The sequence below is a fragment of the Chiloscyllium punctatum genome, chromosome 19 (genome assembly GCF_047496795.1).
Source record: "Chiloscyllium punctatum isolate Juve2018m chromosome 19, sChiPun1.3, whole genome shotgun sequence".
Lineage (NCBI taxonomy): Eukaryota > Metazoa > Chordata > Chondrichthyes > Orectolobiformes > Hemiscylliidae > Chiloscyllium > Chiloscyllium punctatum.
Window position 1 is genome coordinate 95,128,322 of NC_092757.1, and position 26,480 is coordinate 95,154,801.

General features: G+C 49.4%; 1 protein-coding gene across 3 annotated transcripts; it reads right to left on the minus strand.

Moving 5' to 3' along the window:
* Window positions 1-864: 864 nt before the first annotated feature.
* On the minus strand, window positions 865-26,480 carry LOC140491252 (tyrosine kinase receptor Cad96Ca). Of its 3 annotated transcripts, XM_072589216.1 has the most exons (13): window positions 26,406-26,480; window positions 25,995-26,077; window positions 21,906-21,995; window positions 17,236-17,341; window positions 14,745-14,928; window positions 10,955-11,093; window positions 10,034-10,132; window positions 8,804-8,964; window positions 8,320-8,451; window positions 5,127-5,241; window positions 4,240-4,339; window positions 2,540-2,639; window positions 865-1,217 (listed from the first exon to the last, which is right to left on the minus strand). In XM_072589216.1, the coding sequence occupies exons 2-13, from the start codon at window positions 26,017-26,019 to the stop codon at window positions 1,095-1,097; spliced, it is 1,374 nt and encodes a 457-aa protein (XP_072445317.1). In that variant the 5' UTR covers window positions 26,020-26,077; window positions 26,406-26,480; the 3' UTR covers window positions 865-1,094. The 3 variants fall into 3 exon arrangements, with proteins under 3 accessions (XP_072445317.1, XP_072445319.1, XP_072445318.1); XM_072589218.1 differs by lacking the exon at window positions 8,320-8,451; XM_072589217.1 differs by lacking the exon at window positions 26,406-26,480 and having other exon boundaries at window positions 25,995-26,354.

Here is a 26,480-nt window from a genome sequence, read left to right on the forward strand (position 1 = left end):
GTAGCCATCTGGCCGCTGAGCTAAATGGCCTCCACTTGTTACCTTACTACAGTCTACATAACCAAGCTTCTGAGGTATTTAAGATTACACTGCTCACAGATAATGTAAAATGCTAGAATAACATCTATGAGATAGCTATGGATACACCAAATATATTTAATGATTCTGAACTAGGCAATAGGCCTTCAGCTACTGAGCTAACTAGCCTTCATTATAGTATTTAATAAAGAATACATTAAACTGTATTATCCAATTACAACAACGAATATCCAGAGTATCCATTTCCTTCTTTAAGTCAGGGATAAAATTTCATTGAAAATTATTCTGGGAAGGTTCAAATTGTGTTGATTTCTGGAATGAAGGAGAAAGTGAAAACTGCAGATGGTGGAGAGTCAGAGTCAACAAAGTGAACCCAAAACATTGACTCTCCTGCTCCTCGGATGCTGCCTGATCTGCTGTGCTTTTCCAGAGCCACACTTTACGATTACTGTCTCATGTGTAAGATTGACGAGGTTGGGCTTGTAGTAATTGGAGTTGAGAAAAATGAGAGCTGACCTTATTGAAGTGTATGCCATTGTGAGGGATGCTTTCCCTCTTGGGGGGGAGTAGAGAACAGGATGGGAGGGGTGGGAAACAGCTCCAGTGTGAGGGATCTCCCAGTTGAGATGGAGAAGTAGTAGTTCTCCTTTCAGAGACCCTCCAGACTATGGCATGTGCTCTGTAAGAGGGCAGAACAGGCTGGCTCTTTGAATTAATTCAAGACCGTTCATTGACAAGGGAGTCAAGATCACTGAGGGATAGGCAGCAAACCTAAGTCAAGACCTGATGTGGATTGAATAGCAGAAATGACTCAAGGGGTCAGATGGCCATCTCCTGCAGTTATTTCTCCTGTTCTGCTCCACTCTCAGACAACGATCTCAATCCTAAGGCTCATGGACCAGATGAACACACCAGCATCCCGGTCTCGGAGGACACATGACTATCTTCAGAGAATAGCACTCAATTCACATTAGTTCCAGACTCTCACACTAAAGTGTCAAGGATTTAATGATGAGATCATTTGTCAATCTTTCCCCAACATATGCAGTGCTGTTTCACACTGAATCAAACCAGCCCCTGACGTAGGTGTTTTGGACAGAGGCAGACTGAGGTATGGTCCATGGGGTAGAGTTAACCAGCTCAGGTTCCTCAATACAGTCATCCACCTGAATGTAATCCTGCAGAGAAAGGGATCAGAGTATTATTCACAAACAACGTTCAGACTCAATACAAATTGTAACCAACTCGCTCTCCAACAACTACTAGTGCTGTCTATCACTGGGATACAGTTCCCGAAGGGGCTGACTCTCACTGGGATACAGTTCCTGAAGGGGCTGACTCTCACTGGGATACAGTTCCTGAAGGGGCTGTCTATCACTGGGATACAGTTCCCGAAGGGGCTGACTCTCACTGGGATACAGTTCCTGAAGGGGCTGACTCTCACTGGGATACAGTTCCCGAAGGGGCTGTCTCTCACTGGGATACAGTTCCCGAAGGGGCTGTCTCTCACTGGGATACAGTTCCCGAAGGGGCTGTCTATCACTGGGATACAGTTCCCGAAGGGGCTGTCTCTCACTGGGATACAGTTCCCGAAGGGGCTGTCTCTCACTGGGATACAGTTCCCGAAGGGGCTGACTCTCACTGGGATACAGTTCCCGAAGGGGCTGTCTCTCACTGGGATACAGTTCCCGAAGGGCCTGTCTCTCACTGGGATACAGTTCCCGAAGGGGCTGTCTATCACTGGGATACAGTTCCCGAAGGGGCTGTCTATCACTGGGATACAGTTCCCGAAGGGGCTGACTCTCACTGGGATACAGTTCCCGAAGGGGCTGTCTCTCACTGGGATACAGTTCCCGAAGGGGCTGACTCTCACTGGGATACAGTTCCCGAAGGGGCTGACTCTCACTGGGATACAGTTCCCGAAGGGGCTGTCTCTCACTGGGATACAGTTCCCGAAGGGGCTGTGTCTCACTGGGATACAGTTCCTAATGGTGCTGTCTCTTACTGGGATACAGTTCCTGAAGGGGCTGACTCTCACTGGGATACAGTTCCTGAAGGGGCTGTCTCTCACTGGGATACAGTTCCTGAAGGGGCTGTCTCTCACTGGGATACAGTTCCCGAAGGGGCTGACTCTCACTGGGATACAGTTCCTGAAGGGGCTGTCTCTCACTGGGATACAGTTCCTGAAGGGGCTGTCTCTCACTGGGATACAGTTCCTGAAGGGGCTGTCTCTCACTGGGATACAGTTCCCGAAGGGGCTGACTCTCACTGGGATACAGTTCCCGAAGGGGCTGACTCTCACTGGGATACAGTTCCTGAAGGGACAGACTTGGGAGTTTGAGTAAATCTAATTATTAATTATTTGAATATGGAACATGTGAAACTAATGACAGAGCTCTTGGCAATGGCCCTCACTCCTTTTTGCTAACTGACCGGAGCTGAGGGGTCAGAAGGATAATGAGCCTTTCCCTGGGGTAGTGTAAACACAGTGATTACTCACTGCGTCATTCTCAACCAAGTCCTCCAAGTACTTCATGATGTCAGAGAATGTTGGCCGCTCCTCATGTCTCTCCATCCAACAAAAATCCATCATTTCATAACTGAAAAAATACAATGACTTCTTAGAAACAGGGACGCTGCAAGGTTAGTACAGTCCCCATCAAACACTCCCAGCACAGGGACAGCACGGGGTTAGATACAGAGTAAAGCTCCATCTACACTGTCACCATCAAACACTCCCAGGACAGGGACAGCACGGGGTTAGATACAGAGTAAAGCACCCTCTACACTGTCCCCCCATCAAACACTCCCAGGACAGGGACAGCACGGGGTTAGATACAGAGTAAAGCTCCATCTACACTGTCCCCCCATCAAACACACACAGGACAGGGACAGACAGAGTAAAGCTCCCTCTACACTGTCCCCCCATCAAACACTCCCAGGACAGGGACAGCACGGGGTTAGATACAGAGTAAAGCACCCTCTACACTGTCCCCATCAAACACTCCCAGGACAGGGACAGCACGGGGTTAGATACAGAGTAAAGCTCCCTCTACACTGTCACCATCAAACACTTCCAGGACAGGGACAGCACGGGGTTAGATACAGAGAAAAGCTCCCTCTACACTGTCCCCATCAAACACTCCCAGGACAGGGACAGCACGGGGTTAGCTACAGAGTAAAGCTCCCTCTACACTGTCACCATCAAACACTCCCAGGACAGGGACAGCACGGGGTTAGATACAGAGTAAAGCACCCTCTACACTGTCACCATCAAACATACACAGGACAGGGACAGCACGGGGTTAGATACAGAGTAAAGCTCCCTCTACACTGTCCCCCATCAAACACTCCCAGGACAGGGACAGCACGGGGATAGATACTGAGTAAAGCTCCCTCTACACTGTCCCCATCAAATACTCCCAGGACAGGGACAGCACAGGGTTAGGTACAGAGTAAAGCTCCCTCTACACTGTCACCATCAAACATTCCCAGGACAGGGACAGCACAGGGTTAGGTACAGAGTAAAGCTTCCTGTACACTGTCCCCCCATCAAACACTCCCCAGGACAGGGACAGCACGGGGATAGATACAGAGTAAAGCTCCCTCTACACTGTCCCCCATCAAACACTCCCCAGGACAGGGACAGCACGGGGATAGATACAGAGAAAAGCTTCCTCTACACTGTCCCCCATCAAACACTCCCAGGACAGGGACAGCACGGTATTAGATACAGAGTAAAGCTCTCTCTACACTGTCACCATCAAACACTCCCAGAACAGGGACAGCACGGGGATAGATACAGAGTAAAGCTTCCTCTACACTGTCCCCATCAAATACTCCCAGGACAGGGACAGCACAGGGTTAGGTACAGAGTAAAGCTCCCTCTACACTGTCCCCATCAAACATTCCCAGGACAGGGACAGCACAGGGTTAGGTACAGAGTAAAGCACCCTCTACACTGTCCCCATCAAACACTCCCAGGACAGGGACAGCACGGGGTTAGATACAGAGTAAAGCTCCCTCTACACTGTCCCCCCATCAAACACTCCCCAGAACAGGGACAGCACGGGGATAGATACAGAGTAAAGCTCCCTCTACAATGACTCTCCTACAGCCTCCATCACTATTATCTAAACATGTTTTGCGAGTGGGAAGAGAACGTCAGAAATCATACTCAGATGAACGTTGGCCTCTTACATCTCATCTCGACACTGTGAGGGTTTCTTCATTTTGTATCCAGAGCAAACATTCAGTACTACCTGTTCAGCTGTCTCAAACTCTGGGTATGGGGAACTACCTGGAGACAGAGAGAGTGAGAGTGTGAGGGCTGATGAGAGAGGTAGAGTGAGAGGGAGAATGGGGGAGGGAGCATGAGGTTGTGAAAAGAGCAGGAGAGAGAGACTGCAAGGGGCAAGAACGAGTGAGACTGGCGGAAAAAGGGTAGATAAAGAGAATGAGGGGGAGAAAGTGTGAGGGAGGGAAGGGAGAGTGGGAGTATAGTGGGAAAGTGAGGTTAAGGGAGTGGGAAGGTCAGTGGGTGAGAGAGAGAGAGTGTGAATTGGGGAGAGAGTGAGAGAGATAGAGGAAGAGAAAGTGAGAGACACACAGAGTGAGAAAGAGGGAGAGAGACACAGGAAGACAGAGAGTGAATCAGCAGAGTCATCGATGACCCTGTCTCACATGGAGGTGTTGAGGGTAGGAAGAGGATGTCAAACACATTGACTGTCCACACTGTGCAGCATTCTGTCTCCTTAAACAGACTCTGTCCAGCTGTGAACTCAGTGTGCAGGTTAATACCATGAACCTATCGATCACTAAGCCTCCCTTAGGACTATCCTGGCTTTGAGTGACAGCATCATCGAGAGAACTGTCAGCTTTAACGTGTGGGGGCTACGGGGGGGGGGGGGGGGGGGGGGGGGGGGGGGGGGGGTGGGGGGGGGGGCGCGCTGTGCTGTCGAGGGGAAAGTGAAACAGGAATATAGTGAGCCAGCTGCCGGGATGGGGGAGACATGTCTGGAGGAGACCAGAGTTTTGGGGTTAGGGGGGTTGGGAGAAGTTGCCATGGTTATGCAACATATTCTTACCCAAAGTTTCCAACTCCCAGAGTAGAATGCCGAAAGCCCAGACATCCCCGTACAAAGAGTAAATCCCATCAGTAAAGAACTCAGGTGGGTACCAACGGAATGGAATGCCCGGCATCTGCACAGAAAGATCAAACCATCAGGAGGATAGTCTGTGTACAGGAGGGAACGAGGGTGGAGCACACAGAGACCACTCCCCGAGACCAACCCCCGAGACCACTCCCCGAGACCACTCCCCGAGACCACCCCCCGAGACCAACCCCCGAGACCATTCCCCGAGACCAACCCCCGAGACCATTCCCCGAGACCAACCCCCGAGACCACTCCCCGAGACCACTCCCCGAGACCAACCCCCGAGACCATTCCCCGAGACCAACCCCCGAGACCACTCCCCGAGACCACTCCCCGAGACTACTCCGTGAGACCACTCCCCGAGACCACTCCCCGAGACCACTCCGTGAGACCACTCCCCGAGACCACTCCCCGAGACCACTCCCCGAGACCACTCCGTGAGACCACTCCCCGAGACCACTCCGTGAGACCACTCCCTGAGACCACTCCCCGAGACCACTCCCCGAGACCACTCCCCGAGACCACTCCCCGAGACCACTCCCCGAGACCACTCCCTGAGACCACTCCCCGAGACCACTCCGTGAGACCACTCCCCGAGACCACTCCCTGAGACCACTCCCCAGGACCACTCCCCGAGGCCACTCCCCCAAGACCACTCCGTGAGACGACTCCCAGAGACCACTCCCCGAGACCACTCCCCGAGACCACTCCCCGAGACCACTCCCTGAGACCATTCCCCAAGATGAGGCCTTGAGACCAGCCCAAGACCACTCCCTAAGACAACTCCCCAAGACCAGTTCCTAAGACAAGCCAAAGACCAATCCCCAAGACCATCCCCTGAGACCGGCCTTAGACTAGGACCTGAGACCACTCCCCAAGACCAGGCCCCAAGACCACCCTCCCAGACCAATCCCCGAGTCCAAGCCCCAAGATCACACTCCGAGACTAGCCCGAGACCACTCCCTGAGACCAACTCCTGAGACCAAATCCCAGAGACCACTCCCTCAGACCAAATCCCAGAGACCACTCCCCGAAAGCAGGCCCCAAGACCACCCTCCCAAGACCAATCCCCGAGACCAGGCCCCAGGCCTGGATGCCAACTTCAGGAGCTGACCATTCACTGACAGGGCCCCAGCCTGGAGCACAGTTTGTTTGCCTGACTTGAGGCCAGGATATACTGACACTGGAGGCAGCTCAGTGTACAGACACTCATCTAATTCCTGGGATGAAGGGTTGTGTCATTCAGAGAGGTTGAGGAGGTTGGCACTGCATGCTCATTAGAGTTTAAAGAATGAGAGGTGACCTGATTATAAAAGATTCAAAGCAGACGAACATGGTTGATGCTGAGAGGATGTTACACTGAGGGAATCGAGAACAAGGTGCATCTTAAAAATTAAGATGGGGGAGAGCCATTTAAGATGCTGATTGGAAATAGTTTTCATTCAGAAGTTGTTAAATTTTCAATTCAAATATAACACTGGGGTACAGTTCGGGTGGGGGCAGGTCTGTCATTGTATAACACTGGGGTACAGTACTGGTAGGGGACAGGTCTGTCACTGTATAACACTGGGGTACAGTACTGGTGGGGGACAGGTCTGTCACTGTATAACACTGGGGTACAGTACTGGTGGGGACAGGTCTGTCATTGTATAACACTGGGGTACGATACTGGTGGGGACAGGTCTGTCACTGTATAACACTGGGGTACAGTACTGGTGGGGACAGGTCTGTCACTGTATAACACTGGGGGTACTGGTAGGGGTAGGTCTGTCATTGTATAACACTGGGGTACTGTACTAGTGGGGACAGGTCTGTCACTGTTATAACACTGGGGTACTGTCCTGGTGGGGGTAGGTCTGTCATTGTGAAACACTGGGGTACAGTACTGATGGGGACAGGTCTGTGACTGTATAACACTTGGATAACAGTACTGGTGGGGACAGGTCTGTCACTGTATAACACTGGGGTACAGTACTGGTGGGGACAGGTCTGTCACTGTATAACACTGGGGTACTGTCCTGGTGGGGGTAGGTCTGTCATTGTGAAACACTGGGGTACAGTACTGATGGTGACAGGTCTGTGACTGTATAACACTTGGATAACAGTACTGGTGGGGACAGGTCTGTCACTGTATAACACTTGGATAACAGTACTGGTGGGGACAGGTCTGTCACTGTATAACACTGGGGCACAGTACTGGTGGGGACAGGTCTGTCAGTGTATAACACTGGGGTACAGTCCTGGTGGGGACAGATCTGTCACTGAATAACACTGGGGGACAGTACAGGTGGGGACAGGAGTGTTACTGTATAACACTGGGGTACAGTACTGGTGGGGACAGGTCTGTCATTATGTAACACTGGGGTACAGTACAGGTGGGGACAGGTCTGTCATTGTATAACACTGGGGTACAGTACTGGTGGGGACAGGTCTGTCACTGTATAACACTGGGGTACAGTACTGGTAGGGGACAGGTCTGTCACTGTATAACACTGGGGTACAGTACTGGTGGGGACAGGTCTGTCATTGTATAACACTGGGGTACGGTACTGGTGGGGACAGGTCTGTCACTGTATAACACTTGGGTACAGTACTGGTGGGGACAGGTCTGTCACTGTATAACACTGGGCTACAGTACTGGTGGGGACAGGTCTGTCACTGTATAACACTGGGGGACAGTACGGGTGGGGACAGGTCTGTCACTGTTTGACTGTGAGAATTAGTCTGTGAGTGTCATTGTTGTGATGGTGGTGATTCTGAGAGGTCCTTTCTGACATAATGCTGTGCTGATTCTGGGGCATCTCCTTATCTATCATGTCTCTGATGGATTGAATCCCCTGATCTCTGGGCTGCTCTATCCAGGGAGTGTGTTACACTGAGGGAGCATGATCCTGGTCTGTAAATGCTGCAGCCAGATGTGATCTAAATGAATGCTGCTACCTCAGTGGAAGGCAGCCACAGGCAGTATTCATTCTGTGTTTCCTGCAGTTTTACCTGTGAAGGCAGTGATGATGAGGGACAATTCACAACTCCCACAGAGCGATTACTTTCCAGATCCTGCTGCTCTGTGTCACTCCTGAAAGAGACTGCTTTGAGAAAAGAAAGAGTTGCTGATCATACTCACCCCTCTTCCTTTCTTACACTTCACGGCACCTGTATTGGACAGATCAGCAGCTAGACTGAACTCTGCAATCTTGCACTCTTGTGGAAATCGACCAACCAGAATGTTTCTTGCTGCCAAGTCCCGGTGAGCAATCTGCTGGGCATCAAGCAGCATCATTGAGCTAGACCGACCCAAACCCAGCCACACCAAACCACACTAAACTGCACCAAGGTGTTCCAAGCTGCACTATTTTGCATTGAGCCATACTGACCAGAACCAAACTGAGCTGAGCCGAGCTGCACCGAGCCACACTGACACGAAACAAGCCGAACTGAGCTGAGTCCCACTGAGCCCAGCAGCACCAAATCAAACCAAACACTGAAATGAGCCAAACTGAACTGCACCGATTCGAACTGAACCGAGCCGATCCAAGCTCAGCAATACCAAACTGGGCCTGACAGGGCTGAACTGGGCCAAGGTAAGCTGTACCGAACCAAGTATTTACCTTTCTTGAAGCAATGTGCTCCATCCCCAGGGAAATGAAATAGGCAGATAACGTCAGCTGGGTTTGCAGGTCCTTACAGATGGACAACTGGGGCCTGTTATTCTGTAAAAATGTTTTCAGATTCCGATTTCCCACATGTTCCATTATCAGGATGTAAGGCTCTGTAACAGACCGGGCACTGGCTCAGAGTGGGAGGATGGCCCTCACATTTACCCCCTACTGCCCCACACACACACACACACTCCACCACATCCAACCTCCCACATCCACCCCCCCACACCCCCCCCCCACCCACCCCCCACAACCTCCACACACACAGACAGATATCCTCACCCACCTCCAACCCCCACATACACGGACACCCATCTCACACCTCCACACCCACCCCCCACACACACACACACTCTCACCCCCCCCCCCCCACACACACTCTCTCTCACACACTCACACACATTCTCTCACACACAACCCCCCACACACTCTCACACACAACCCCCCACACACACTCACACACAACCCCCCACACACACTCACACACACCCCCTCACACACACTCACACACACATTCTCACACACAACCCCCCCACACACTCTCTCACACACAACCCCACACACTCTCACGCACAACCCCCCACACACATCCTCTCTCACACAACCCCCCACACACACTCTTACACACACACTCACACACTCTCACACCCCCACCACACACACACCCTCTCACACACACCCCCACACACTCTCACACCCCCACCACACACACACCCTCTCACACACACCCCCACACACTCTCACACATCCCCCACACATACACTCTCACACATTTCCCCCACACACACACTCTCACACATTTCCCCCACACACACACTCTCACACATTTCCCCCACACACACACTATCTCACACACACCCCCACACACACTCTCACACCCTCACCACACACACACCTTCTCACACACACCCCCACACACTCACACATACTCTCTCACACCCCCACCCCCACACACACTCTCTCTCACACACACCCCCAACACACACTCTCTCACCCCCCCAACACACACTCTCTCACCCCCCCCACACTCTCTCACACACACCCCCACACACTCACACATACTCTCTCACACACACGCCCCCACACACACTCTCACACACACCCTCTCACACCCCCACCCCCACGCACACTCTCTCTCACACACAAACCCCCAACACACACACACACACACACATTTACCCTGTGAGATGTTCCACTCCAAGAGCTGGATGATATTCTTGTGATAGCCCAGTTTGTTCATGATGCCAATCTCCACCTGCAGTCTCTGCTGGGATACAGCTACCAGAGGCAATGGGAAAGGTTACAGCCAGACAGTGACACCGTGTCACCCGGACATTCCTGTCATCATTCCTGTCACCGCAGGAACTGTAAAACCTGCGCCCACACCTCCTCCCTCACCTCTATCCAAGGCCCTAAAGGAGCCTTCCACATCCATCAAAGTTTTACTTGCACATCCACTAATATCATTTATTGTATCCGTTGCTCCCGATGTGGTCTCCTCTACATTGGGGAGACTGGGCGCATCCTAGCAGAGCGCTTTAGGGAACATCTCCGGGACACCCGCACCAATCAACCACACCGCCCTGTGGCCCAACATTTCAACTCCCCCTCCCACTCTGCCGAGGACATGGAGGTCCTGGGCCTCCTTCATCGCCGCTCCCTCACCACCAGACACCTGGAGGAAGAACGCCTCATCTTCCGCCTCGGAACACTTCAACCCCAGGGCATCAATGTGGACTTCAACAGTTTCCTCACCTCCCCTCCCACCCCCAGTTCCAACCCTCCAACTCGACACCGCCCTCATGACCTGTCCTACCTGTCCATCTTCCTTCCCACCAATCCACTCCACCCTCCTCTCCGATCTGTCACCTTTACCCCCACCTTCATCCACCTATCGCACTCCCAGCTACCTTCTCCCCAGCCCCACGCCACACACCCAGTTATCTCACCACCCCCTCAACTCCCAGCCTCATTCCTGATGAAGGGCTTGTGGCCGAAACGCCGACTCTCCTGCTCCTCGGATGCTGCCTGACCGGCTGTGTTTTTCCAGCACCACACTCTCTCGACCCATCATGTACAGCCCCATTCCCAGTGACTTACTCTTCATGGTCAGTTTGCAGGTGACCAGCCGATGGCCTTTGCAGTTTCCCCTGGTGATTTTTGCTCGATAGAACTTCCCTTGCTTCCCAATCTTCAAAACCTCGAGTAAAGATAGGTCTTCCACAGTGAAATGCACGGGCTACAAACAACAGAGCAAACAGCCAGCCCCGACCAGGGGGTGGGGGAATGGGTGAGTACAATAGGAACAGGAAGAGGCCATTCAACCCCTCGAGTCTGCAACCCCTTCCTTGAGATCACAGCTGATCTCCCACATCAAGACCTACCCAATCCCTCAACACAACCCCACACAGCCATTACTCTTTGAATCCAAAGGACAATCAATTTAAGTGATTGACATACCTGATCACAAATATACCCCAGTACTTGTACATACTGATATACCTCAATACAGTTTACACACTTATAAACCTCAGTACCCATACACACTGATATATCCCATACCTGTACACACTGATATATCTCAGTGCCTGTACACACTGATAGACCCTGTACCTGTACACATTGATATACCCTGTACCTCTACATACTGATAGACCCTGTACCTGTACACATTGATATACCCTGTACCTCTACACACTGATAGACCCCGTGCCTGTACACACTGATAGACCCCGTGCCTGTACACACTGATATACCCCATACCTGTACAGACTGGTATCCCTGTAACTGTACACATTGATATACTCTGTACCTGTACAGACTGACAGACCCCATACCTGTACAAACTAATATACCCTGTACCTGTACACACTGATATATCCTGCACCTGTACAGACTGATACATCCCATACTTGCACACACTGATAGATGCCAGTACGGTACACACTGATATACCCTATACCTGTAGACACTGATATACTTCAGTACAGCACAGTACACACTGATATACCGTAGTATAGTACACAGTGATATACCCCATACCTATATACACTGATATACAATACACCATACCTGTAGACATCGATATACCTCAGTACAGTACATACTGATATATCCCGTACACGCTGATATACCTCAGTATAGGACACGCTGATATACTCCGCTATCTGTACACACTGATATACCTTGGTACCTGAACACACAGATAGACCCCAAACCTGTACACACTGATAGACCCTGTACATACTGATATATCCGATACACATATATAGACCTTGTACCTGCACACATTGATAAACCCAATACCTATACACATTGAAATATTAATACCAGTATCCTCTAGTAGACCCCATACCTGTACATATTGATAGACACTGTACCTGTACACGTTGATACACCCAATACATGTACACACTGACAGATCCAATACCTGTACACACTGATATACACAGTACCTGTACACATTGATATACTCAATACATGTACATACTGATATACCCAATAACTGTACATACTGATATACCCCATACCTGTACACACTGATATACCTAATAACTGTACACACTGATATACCCCATACCCGTACACACTGGTAGACCCCATGCACCTGTGCACATTGATATAACCAATACCTGTAAACATTGATGTACCCAATACAAATGCACACTGATAGACCCAATACCCGTACACGATGATACACTCAAAATCTTACACATTGATATACCCAATACCTGTATACACTGGTAGACCAAACATCTGTACACATTGATAAACACAACACCTGTACACACTAATAGACTCTGTACCTATGTACACTGATACATTGGTAGACCCTGTAGCTGCACATGCTGATATACTCAATACCTGTGCACATTGATATAACCAACACCTGTACACACTGATATACCCGTACCTGTGCACGCTAATGTACCCCATGCCTGTACACATTGATAGACCCAATACCTGTACACGTTGATGTACCCAATGCATGTACACACTAACAGACCCCAGACCAGTGCACACTGACAGACCGCAGTCCAGTGCACATTGACAGACCCAATACCTGTACACATTGATAGACCCAATACTTGTGTACACTGATAGATCCTGTAGCTGCACACGCTGATATATACCCAATACATGTACAGCCTGATAGACCCCGTACCTGTACATCCTGATAGACCCCGTGCCTGTACACACTGATATGTCTTGTCCCTGTACATACTGATAGACCCAACACATGTACACACTGATAGACACTGTAACTATACATATTGATATACTCAATACCTGCACACACTGATAGAAGGTGTACCTGTAGGCACTGATAGACAGTGTACCTGTATACACTGATAGACGGTGTACCCGTACGCACTGATAGACAGTGTACCCGTACGCACTGATAGACAGTGTACCCGTACGCACTGATAGACGGTGTACCCGTACACACTGATAGACGGTGTACCCGTACGCACTGATAGACAGTGTACCTGTATACACTGATAGACGGTGTACCTGTACGCACTGATAGACGGTGTACCCGTACACACTGATAGACGGTGTACCCATACGCACTGATAGACAGTGTACCCGTACACACTGATAGACGGTGTACCCGTACGCACTGATAGACAGTGTACCCGTACACACTGATAGACGGTGTACCCGTACGCACTGATAGACAGTGTACCTGTATACACTGATAGACGGTGTACCTGTACGCACTGATAGACAGTGTACCCGTACACACTGATAGACGGTGTACCCGTACACACTGATAGACGGTGTACCCGTACGCACTGATAGACGGTGTACCCGTACGCACTGATAGACGGTGTACCCGTACGCACTGATAGACGGTGTACCCGTACGCACTGATAGACAGTGTACCCGTACGCACTGATAGACGGTGTATCCGTACGCACTGATAGACGGTGTATCCGTACGCACTGATAGACGGTGTACCCGTACACACTGATAGACAGTGTACCCGTACGCACTGATAGACGGTGTATCCGTACGCACTGATAGACAGTGTACCCGTACACACTGATAGACGGTGTACCCGTACACACTGATAGACAGTGTACCCGTACGCACTGATAGACGGTGTACCCGTACACACTGATAGACGGTGTACCCGTACGCACTGATAGACAGTGTACCTGTATACACTGATAGACGGTGTACCTGTACGCACTGATAGACGGTGTACCCGTACACACTGATAGACGGTGTACCCATACGCACTGATAGACAGTGTACCCGTACACACTGATAGACGGTGTACCCGTACGCACTGATAGACAGTGTACCCGTACACACTGATAGACGGTGTACCCGTACGCACTGATAGACAGTGTACCTGTATACACTGATAGACGGTGTACCTGTACGCACTGATAGACAGTGTACCCGTACACACTGATAGACGGTGTACCCGTACACACTGATAGACGGTGTACCCGTACGCACTGATAGACGGTGTACCCGTACGCACTGATAGACGGTGTACCCGTACGCACTGATAGACTGTGTACCCGTACGCACTGATAGACAGTGTACCCGTACGCACTGATAGACGGTGTATCCGTACGCACTGATAGACGGTGTATCCGTACGCACTGATAGACGGTGTACCCGTACACACTGATAGACAGTGTACCCGTACGCACTGATAGACGGTGTATCCGTACGCACTGATAGACAGTGTACCTGTATACACTGATAGACGGTGTACCTGTACGCACTGATAGACAGTGTACCCGTACACACTGATAGACGGTGTACCTGTACACACTGATAGACGGTGTACCCGTACACACTGATAGACGGTGTACCCATACGCACTGATAGACGGTGTACCTGTACACACTGATAGGCGGTGTACCTGTACAGGTTGTGTTCCCGGTGCTATGCGTGATGAACGTATCCCATTGGTTTGCCGAGGTGTGCTTTGCAAATGTCGTGGTGAAGGCAGTACTTTCACCAGTGACACGCTGTTCCTTGCTTCTGGAATGTTCTCTCCCGATTTTATCCGACTTATCCAAGATTTCCTGCGTTTCCTCTTTTTTCTGGAATAGGCAATAAGAGATTTTATCTCCATCATCCGTACAGAGTCGAAGAGTGTGGAGTTGGAAAAACACAGCAAGCCAGGCAGCATCCGAGGAGCAGGAGAATCGACGTTTCGGGCATAAGCTTTTCGTCAGGAAATGAAGGGCTTCTGCCCGAAACGTCAATTCTCCTGCTCCTCAGATGCTGCCTGACTGCCTTGTTTTTCCAGCACCACTCTCTTTGACTCTGATCTCTAGGATCTCCAGTGCTCACTCTCTCCATCATCCCTACAGTAAACTGCCCCTCTGTCAGGAAAACGTTATCAGACTGCCTGAGGGTCCAGGACAGTGGTCATTGTCTGGAACCTGGAATCCAGTTGTCTGGAACACCTGCTCATTCATAATGACCCTCATTAATTACAGTGGTCCTGTTAATTTGAATGAGACACTTCACATTGAAATAGCTCATCACAGCAAACTGATTGGAGTTAGACAGTGAATCACAGCAAGGCAGAGGTGGACACTGTGGATACTGGAGATCAGAGTCTAGATTAGTGTGGTGCTGGAAAAGCACAGCAGGTCAGGCAGCATCCGAGGAGCAGGAGAATTGATGTTTCGGGAAAAAGCCCTTCAGAAGCTAGACAGCGAATCACAGCAGGACGAGACAAAATCCTTTTATGGTTCAGCCACTACAAGGCAAATTAGGCTAAAAGCAGAAACTGCTGGAGAGATTCAGCAGGTCTATGGAAACAGAAGCAGAGTTCATATTTCAAATCCAGAATGATGGTTCTTCAGAACAGACGTGGACCTTAGAAAATGACGTAAAGTAGCCGGTGTTGGACGGGGGTGGACAAAGTTAAAAAATCAGAGCAGGCCAGGCAGCTATCTGAAGAGCAGGAAAATTGATGTTTTGGAGAAAAGCCCTTCATCAGGAAGGCCTTTTACCTGATATATCAATTTGTCTGCTCCTCAGATGCTGCCTGACCTGCTGCGCTTCTACCCAGACCCACCCCTCTACCTTTTTGAGTAACCCTGCGTTTCCCATAGCTAGGTAAAAACAATGACTGCAGATGCTGGAAACCAGACTCTGGATTAGTGGTGCTGGAAGAGCACAGCAGTTCAGGCAGCATCCAAGTAGCTTCGAAATTGACATTTCGGGCAAAAGCCCTTCATCAGGATGAAGGGCTTTTGCCCAAAACGTCGATTTCGAAGCTCCTCGGATGCTGCCTGAACAGCTGTGCTCTTCCAGCACCACTAATCCAGAATTTCCCATAGCTAACCCATCTAGCCTGCACATCCCTGAACACAATGGACAACTTCCCATGGCCAATCCACCCTAACCCGGACATCTTTGGACTGTGGGAGGAAACCGAAGCACCCGGAGGAAACCTACGCAGACACGGGGAGAATGTGCAAACTCCACACAGTCAGTCACCTGAGTCAGGAAATGAACCTGGGTCTCTGGCGCTGTGATGCAGCAGTGCTAACCACTGAGCTGCCCAGAGTAATACTAATGGGGTAGTTTAGCCTTAACATAGACTGGAAAAGGCAGACGGGCACCTACAAAAAGTCTGTAAATTTCTTGTGTGTGTCCAGGATTGTGTCTTGGATGCAACAAGGGGAGAAGCAATACTGGATATAGTAACGAGCAAAGTCTTCATTGGTCACCTAGTTGTTTGTGAATATTTGCCAAATAGAGATCACAACATTACGGAGTTTAATATTGTTTGTAAGAGATAAGCAAAGATCAAATAGTAGATTTTTGTTTATAGGTAAGGCAGACTTTAATGGGATGGGACAAGGATTGGCCACACAAACTGGGAAACTCTGCCAATAGCTAACGGGTAACCAGGAAACCGTGGACAGTCTGTGAACACCATTCAGAAGCAGCTTGTAATCCATGAGAAGGAAAAGCTGTAGCTCAGAATAAAAGCAGCCATGGGCACCCAGGGAGGTGGGGAACAGCACAAATTCTTTTAGAAAGGGCTAACAAAAATGCAAAGAGCAGTACAGATCCCTCAGAATGGAACAAATACCAAGACCAACAAAAGGCCACAAAGCAGCTTTTCAGAGCAGCTAAAAAGGACCTTACAAAAAGACCTGTCCTACTCTGCCTCCCATTAACATGTCTCAGGAGCACACCAAACCAGGGTGTGTCAGAACCAGACACTACAGCTACGCATCTGATGCATGAACTAATGACAATTTACAGGACCTAGTGACGTACTGATTGGGTGAGTTGTTCAGGATTTTGTTGAAGAGTTGAGATTCTTATGTGGGCAGTAGCCCCTGGGATCCTAGACCAGAGGCTATTGTTGGGACACTCACCTCTTGAACCACACAATGAGTCCAACTACAGCAGCGATCAGTAACACCAGGACCACCATCACCAAGAGCTGGAGGCTGGAGCCTGAGCGATTGGAGTGATTTCCTTCTACAAAACATGAGAGACATCAGTACCAGCAGCCAGTGAGGAAAGGGGTGAGCGAGCAGGGGAGTGAGACAGAGACCGAGAGAGAGTGAGAGACAGAGACTTGAGAGTGAGAAAGGGGAGGGTGTAAAGGAGAGAGAGAAAGTGCAAGAGCAAAAGAGAGTGAGAGAGACAGTGTGAGAATGTGTGTGTGAGAAAGACAGAGTGAGAGAGCACATGACAGAGACAAAGATAAAATAAACTTACAACAGGATATTGATAGACGAGGTGAATGGGAAAAACTGTAGCAGATTGGATTCAGTGTTAGCAAGTGTCAGGTTATTGATTTTTAACGGAGGAAGGATACATCAGGGTCCTTTCTCAATGGTATGAAGTTAAATACAGTGATTGTTCAAAGACGCTTGGAGGATTCAGGTTCACAGATCTTTAAGATGTCACCAACAGGTGCAGAAAATAATCAAGAAAGCTCATGGAATGCTGGCCTTTCTATCGAGCGGTCTGGGGCATAAGGATCATTGCTGCACCCAACATTCACCAGAGAACAGAATCTTCATTGGACCCAACATCATAGAAACTAGGATCATCACAGGAGCCAGCAGAGTCATAAAGTCACCCAGAAACAGACCCTTCATCCAACCAGTCCAGGCCAACCATAACCCAAACTGAACTAGTCCCACCTGCACTTGGCCCAAATCCCTCCAAACATTTCTTATTCATCTACTTATCCAAATGTTCAAGTGTTGTACGCATAACCACCATTCCCTCTGCTAGTTCTCTGTGGAAAAAAGTTATACCTCATGTCTTTTTTAAATCTTTCTCCTCTCACCTTAAAAAATATGCCTCTAAACTTGGAAACCCCCACTTGTCGCTCACCTCATAAACCTTTATATAGTCACCTCTTAACCTCCTACAATCCAGTGAAAAAAGTCCCACCCTCCTCATAACTCAAACACTTCATTCTCAGCGGACATCCTGGTAAACTTCTTGTGAACTCTCTCCAGTTTAGTAATATCCTTCCAATAACAGGGCAACCAAAACTGAACACAGTACTCCAGAAGAGGCCTCATCAATGCCCTGTACCACCTCAACATAATGTCCCAATCCTGTATTCAAAGGGCCAACATCATCCCTGTGTCTGAGATGGCTCATGCAGCATGTCCCAATGACCATCGTCCAGCGGCCCTAACTTTGGAGGTCATGAAGTGCTTTGAAAGGCTGGTCATGGCATTAATCAACTCCAGCCTCCCCACTACTCTTGACCCACTCCAATTTGACTATCGGACCAACAGATCCACATCAGATGGCACATCACTTTCCCTTCACTCCTGCCTAGAACATCTTGACACCAAGAACAGCTACGTAAGAATCCTATCATTGAGTAAGGTTCAGCCTTCAACACTATTATCCCCTCAAGACTGATTACTAAACTTAGTGATCTCGGACTAAGCCCCACTCTCTGCAACTGGATCCTCAGTTTCCTGACCAACAGGCCATAAAAAGTGAAGATTGGGGACAATATTTCATCCTCACTAACACTCAACACTGGAGCACCCCCCCCCCCCAGGGGTGTGTACTCAGCCCCCTACTGTACTCACTGGATACTCATGATTGTGTCACCAAATACCAGACTAATACCATTTACAAGTTCGCTGATGATACCATCACAGTTGGTTGAATCTCAGATGGCAATGAAACAGACTATAGAAGGGAGGTGGAAGACCTGGAAAAATGGTGCACTGAGAACAACCTAGCTCTCAATGCTGGCAAAACCAAGGAACTCATTATTGACTTTCGGTGGGATGTTACTCATGCCTCCTACACATTAACAGCACAGAGGTGGAACCAGTGGAGAGTGTCAAGCTCCTGGGAGTGGTTAACCACAACAAGCTTTCTTGGACTCTCCATGTGGAGGCACTGGTTACAAAGGCCCAACAACGTCTCTTCTTCCTCAGGCAGCTGAGGAAATTTGGTATGACGATGAATACCCTTGACAACTTTTATAGATGCGCCATCGAGAGCATTCTGTCTGAATATATCACTACCTGGTATGGTAACTGTACCTTTCAAGATCGGAGACGGTTACAGAGAGTGGTGAACTCGGCCCGGACAATCACAAAGGCCAACCTCCCATCTGTAGAATCCATCTACCAGGCCCGTTGTCCAGGAAAGGCCGCCAGCATTCTCAAAGATCCATCCCAACCTGGCAATGTTTTTCTACAACCTCTACCATCGGGGAGAAGGTACAGGAGCCTGAACACACACACCAGCCAGTTTCAAAACAGTTTCTACCCTCCTGTTGTTAGAGTACTGAATGGACTCACAAAATCTTAGCATTTGCTTGTACCTGTATCTTAGCATTCACCTGTACTTCTAATTGTATAACTCCCGCCTTTGTTTATCTTACTAAATGCAATGCCTTGTTTATCCAAATTAAACTCCACCTGCCACTCCTCAGCCCATTGACCCAATTGATCAATCTCTTTGTACTCTTAGATAACTCTTCTTCATCGTCCACAACTTCACCAATGTTGGTGTCATCCGCAAACTTACTAACCACGCCTTTTAAAATCTCATCGAAATCATTGATATAAATGACAAACGAATGCAGTTCCAGCATCGATCCCTGTGGAACACTATTGGTCACGGTCCTCCATTCTGAAAAACAACCCAACCCTCTCTGTTTCCTGCTGTCAAGCCAGTTTTGTCAAACTTTCACTGAATTCCATGTTATCTAATTACCTGACTCGTCTCCCACACAGAACTTTGTCAAAATTTCAAACCACCGTAGAGACCCAAACCATTGCTGGAGCACAGACTAGCAGTGAGTGATGGCAGGAAATTGGGTTTCGGGAAGGTGTCATGGGGAGGGACGGGGAGTGTGATTGGTTTCCATGGTAATGGTGCTCTCAGTGGCCCTCCCTCCTAATACTAACTGCTCCAACAAGGCTCTGAGTGACGCTGAAGCACAATGCTTCAATAATATCCTTCCTAAAACAGGCCCCGCCCCACCCCCCCACCAGTAAAAACAATCCTTTTTAAAGTCCACATCTTTGAGTTTTACTTTCTTTTTGATTGGGACTGCATTGAGAAAAGGATCACTTTAGAACAAGGGACTGGGGATGGAATTTGCTGTACTTTTAAAAAGCAAGATCCTGAAGCTCAATGTGTGTTCTATTTACACTGCTGCTTTGTGGGCGAAGGTGTACGTAGATGGCATGGCACTGGGCAAGTGTGCCCAGTGGGATTCGGCTGGCAACATTTAGCTGCTTGGTTTGTATGACAGTGATCAGATCATCAGCCTGCTGACAACATTCTGATTGGCTCTAGAGTTCCTGAACAGCTTGTGGATATGAACGATGCTGACAGTTAATAATTGTTTACCTGTAACGAGAATTTATTTAATTATAATACATAACAGTTAAGTACAGAAGTGTGGTCCATGTTTTCAGTTACTCTGAGTCTGTCAGGAGGTAAAGTGGACTTTGTGTACTTGGATGAAACCTAATAACTTTTGTGTTGACTCCATCACACAGGGTAACTCAATCTCTCATGTGTTACCCAGCAATGCCTAACATAATTCACCAGAATGGGCATTGCTGGCTGGACCAGTATTTGTTGTCTGTCCTTAATTTCCCTTGAGGAGGGTGGAGGTGAGCTGCTTTCTACCTCCAGTCCTCACCCACAATGTCCCTGAGGGAGGGAATTCCAGGATTTTGACCCAGCGACATTGAAGGAACAGCGTTATATTTCCAAGTCAGGATGGTGAGTGGCTTGGAGGGGAACTTGTGGGGGTGGTGTTCCCATGCATCCGCTGCCCTTGTCCTTCTAGATGGAAGTGGTTATGGGTTTGGAAGGTGTTGTCTGAGGATCTTTGGTGAGTTTCTGCAGTACATCTTGGAGATAGTACACATTGCTGTTAGTGAGTGTCGGTGGGGGAGGGAGTGGGTGTTTGCGGCTGCTTTGTTCTGGATGGTGTCAAACTTCTTGAGTGTTGTTGGAGCTGCCCCCATCCAGGGCAAGTGGGGAGCATTCCATCACACTCCTGACTTGTGCCTTGTAGATGGTGGGACAGGTTTTGGGGAGTCAGGAGGGGAGTTAGTTGCCACAGTATTCCTGGGCTCTGACCTGCTCTTGAAGCCATTGTGTTTATGGGGTGAGTCCAGTTGAGTTTCTGGTCAATGGTAACCCCAGGATGTTGACAGTGGAGGATTCAGTGATGGTAACACTGGAATGGCTGTTAAATTGTCTCTTGTTGGAGATGGTCATTGCCTGGTGTTTGTGTGGTGTGAGATCAAGGTACAATGAGATATTGATACGGTACTGCAGAAGTACAGCAACTGACCCAGGGCAGATTGTCCGTAGGAATGCCATGACATTCTGAGAGTCCACCTCCATCAAGACAGGGACACATTCCCGGATCAGTAACCATACCTGACCCTCTCCTCCTGCCCCACCTCTCCAACCAACCACTGCTTCCACTTTTCCAGCAGCTCTAGCCCAGATCCGCACTCTTCACCTCTGACCCACACTCTTCACCTCTGACCCACACTCTTCACCTCTGACCCACCTGTGGTTGAGTTTGGGATCATTGTCGCTTCAGTAGTTGAGTAGACAATGCTGTTATTGACTGCAGTGGCCATCCCTGCAGTTGGAGAAGCTGAAACACAGAGACAGGAGCCATTACTGACAACAACTCACTTTTCCCAGCCCCACGCAGCCCCTTTCCCTCAGCCACTCGCCTCCACCATTGCACTCCACAAAAAGATCAGATCAGCCATGATCATTCCACATTCCCACCCCAAATAACTCTTCACCCCTTTTCTTACCAACAACATAGTGATTTCTTCCTTAAAAACATTGAAACACTTTGTTTCCACCAACTTCTGAGGAAGAAAGTTCTGGAGACTCACGATCCACTCAGAGAAAAAAGCTTCCTCTTCAATTCTACTTTTAATGATAACGATACCGAGTTATAGTCCAATCAGTTTGTTTGAAATCACAAATTTTTGGAGCGCAGCTCCATTGTCAGGTGAAGTGATAGGGAAGCACACAGAACCCAGAATTTATAGGAAGGGAGATTAAGGGCAGAGAGATTAAAAGATCATACAACTAGTTAAAAATCCCACAACACCAGGGTATTGTCCATCAGATTTATTTGGAAGCACTAACTTTCAGAACGCTGCTCCCTCATCAGGCAGCCAGAGGGGGCAGGATCATAGGACACAGAATTTATAGTAAAAGATCAATGTCACACAACTGATAGGATATATTGAACAAACCCAGATCGCTGAAGTCTTTCAGCTTTTAGAATGGGTTGCTGGTTTCAGTTCATTAATATGTCAATCCCAGCACTACCTCCAAGGCACATTCCCGAGATAACTTAAGGTTTTATAAAACAGGTGACATCTCAGCTCAGCCAATGCATTAAAGGTGTGAGGTCAGAGTGTGTATCCCAATCTTGGGTCAGACTGGTTCTATTTCCAAAGTAGGAGTTTATAAAATGTTACATGGACTAACTGCAGATTGTGTGCTTTTTGAACAAAATAGAATGTTTCTGCAAATACAATTCAGGTTTGTTCAATATATGGCATAAGTTGTATGACACAATGATCATATGTCCTATGATCCTGCCCCACCTGATGAAGGAGCAGTGCTCCGAAAGCTAGTGCTTCCAAATAAACCTGTTGGACTCTAACCTGGTATTGGGGGATTTTTTACTTTGTCCACTCCCAGTGCAACAACAGCACCTCCACTTCATACACAGGGTGTGAGTGGAATGTTGAATACCCGGAGTCTGAGGGTGACCAAGTGTGTGAGATAGTGTGAGTAAGAGCAGAATAGCAACCAAATGGATGACCTATAATTGGATTCAATGACGCTGAGAGATGATTACGACATATTGAAACTAAGGTGGTGCTGCAGACCATCAAACAGATGGGAATAACGAATCTAAAATCAAGCTGCTGGAAAAGGCCAGCCTGTCCTGGAAATACCACAGGAAGGATCACCAGATCTGAACCGTTCACTCGCACTGTTCATCCTGTGGCCAGGTCTGCAGACAGCCTCAGCTGATCAACCTGAATTCATTCCACTCTGCTATTAGTACATTTGTATTTGTTTGTGTGTGAGACACACTGACCCTCACTGGGGTACAGTCCACACACACACAGTAACCCTCACTGGGGTACAGTCTCACATACACACTGACCCTCACTGGGGTACGGTCCCACACACACACTGACCCTTACTTGGGGTACAGTCCCACGCACACACTGACACTCACTGGGATACAGTCCCACACACACACTGACCCTCACTGGGGTACAGTCCCACACACAAACTGACCCTCACTGGGGTATGGTCCCACACACACTGACCCTCACTCGGGGTACAATACCTCACACACACAGACCCTAACTGGGGTACAATCCCACACACACTGACCCTCACTGGGGTACAATCCCACACACACTGACCCTCATTGGAGTACAGTCCCACTCACACTGAACCACACTGAGATACAGTCACACACATACTGACCCTCACTGGGGTACAGTCCCACACACACTGACTGTCACTGTGATACAGTCCCACACACGGACATTGACTCTGACTGGGGTAAAGTCCCACACACACACTGACCCTCACTGGGTTACAGTCACACACACACTGACACTCAGTGGGGTACAGTCACCCCCCCCTCCCCCATACACTGACCCTCACTGGGGTACACTCCCACACACACTGACCCTCACTAGGATATAGTCGCACACACACACTGACCCTCACTGAGGTAGAGTCCCACACATGCACAGACTCTCACTGGGGTACAGTCACACACGCACTCTCTCTGGGGTACAGTCCCACACACATATTGACCCTCTCTGGGTACAGTCCCACAAATAAATGCCCCTCACTGGGGTACATTCCCACACACACGGACTCTCACTGGGGTACAGTCCCACACACACTGCCCCTCACTGGGGTACAGTCCGACACACACACACTGACTCTCACTGGGGTACAGTCCCACACACACTGCCCCTCACTGGGGTACAGTCCGACACACACACACTGACCCTCACTGGGGTACAGTCCGACACACACACACTGACTCTCACTGGGGTACAGTCCCACACACACTGACCCTCACTGGGGTACAGTCCGACACACACACACTGACCCTCACTGGGGTACAATCCCACACATAAATGCCCCTCACTGGGGTACAGTCCCACACACACTGACCCTCATTGGGGTACAGTCCCCCACACACTGACTCTCACTGGGGTACAGTCCACACACACTGACACATCACTGGGAGACATTCCCACACGCACACACTGACTCTCACTGGGCTACAGTCCCACACGCACACACTGACACTCACTGGGGTACAGCCCCATACACACTGACTCTCCCTGGGGTACAGTCCCACACACACTGACCCTCACTGGGGTACAATCCCATACACACACTGACCCTCACTGGGGTACAGTCCCACACACACTGACCCTCACTGGGGTACAGTCCCACACATACTGACCCTCACTGGGGTACAGTCCCACACACACACACACTGACCCTCACTGGGTACAGTCAACACACACACTGACCCTCACTGGGGTACAGTCCCACACACACACAGACACTGACCCTCACTGGGTACAGTCCCACACACACACTGACCCTCACTGGGGTACAGTCCCACACACACACACACTGACCCTCACTGGGTACAGTCAACACACACACTGACCCTCACTGGGGTACAATCCCACACACACACAGTGCCCCTCACTGGGGTACAATCCCATACACACACTGCCCCTCACTGGGGTACAATCCCATACACACACTGCCCCTCACTGGGGTACAGTCCCACACACACTGACTCTGACTGGGGGTACAGTCCCACACATACACTGACTCTCACTGGGTACAGTCCCACACATACACTGACCCTCACTGGGTACAGTCCCACACACACACACACACTGACCCTCACTGGGCACAGTCTCACACACACTGACCCTCACTGGGGTACAGTCCCACACACACTGACCCTCACTGGGGTACAGTCCCACACACACACACACTGACCCTCACTGGGGTACAATCCCACACACACACAGTGCCCCTCACTGGGGTACAATCCCATACACACACTGCCCCTCACTGGGGTACAGTCCCACACACACTGACTCTGACTGGGGGCACAGTCCCACACATACACTGACCCTCACTGGGTACAGTCCCACACACACACACACACACTGACCCTCACTGGGGCACAGTCTCACACACACTGACCCTCACTGGGGTACAGTCCCACACACACACAGTGCCCCTCACTGGGGTACAATCCCATACACACACTGACCCTCACTGGGGTACAGTCCCACACACACACTGACCCTCACTGGGGTACAGTCCCACACGCACTTACTCTCAATATCTCGGAAGGTGTGATATTGATATTCGGTAGATTTGGACCATTTTCTCCAGATATAAATTAATAGACTGGAATACTGATGACAAATCAAAAGCTTTTTCAACATTTTGCCCTTAATAGAAACTACATTAAAAGGGAAATTCGTCGGACTTCCTCTACGATGAAGAGAGTGTATGTGAAAAGAAAGCCATCATGTCTTACCCAGGATGGTAAGATGCCCTTCCATTGCTCCAATCAGTGACTCTGCTAACTGGACCCGTCCGATACTGTTTTCAATGTTCCACCTTTGATCAGAAGCACAAGCTGTCACTCACTCTGTTCGTCTGTTATATCTCTGCCTCCTTCTCTCTCTTTTTTTCCACTTGTGTTCCTATCTCTGGTCTTGTCCCTATACTGCGTATTTTCTCTTTTGTTCTTTCTGCACCTTTCTGTTGGTCTTATCTCATTATTGCTTCCTTTCGCTATCACCTCTCTTTCTGTTCCTGTTCGTTTCTTTTCCTCTCTATCTTTGTGGTCAGCTTGTTTGTTCTCGTTCTGTCCCACTCAGTGCCACCCTCTAGCTGTCCCTCGTTCCCCCCACACTGTTCCACACTCACTCCCTCTATTCCTCACCTTGTTCTTCTCTTTCCTTCTCACTCTTTCTCTTCTCTGGGTGCTTCTCCCTTTGTTTGCCTGTCTCAGTCTCTG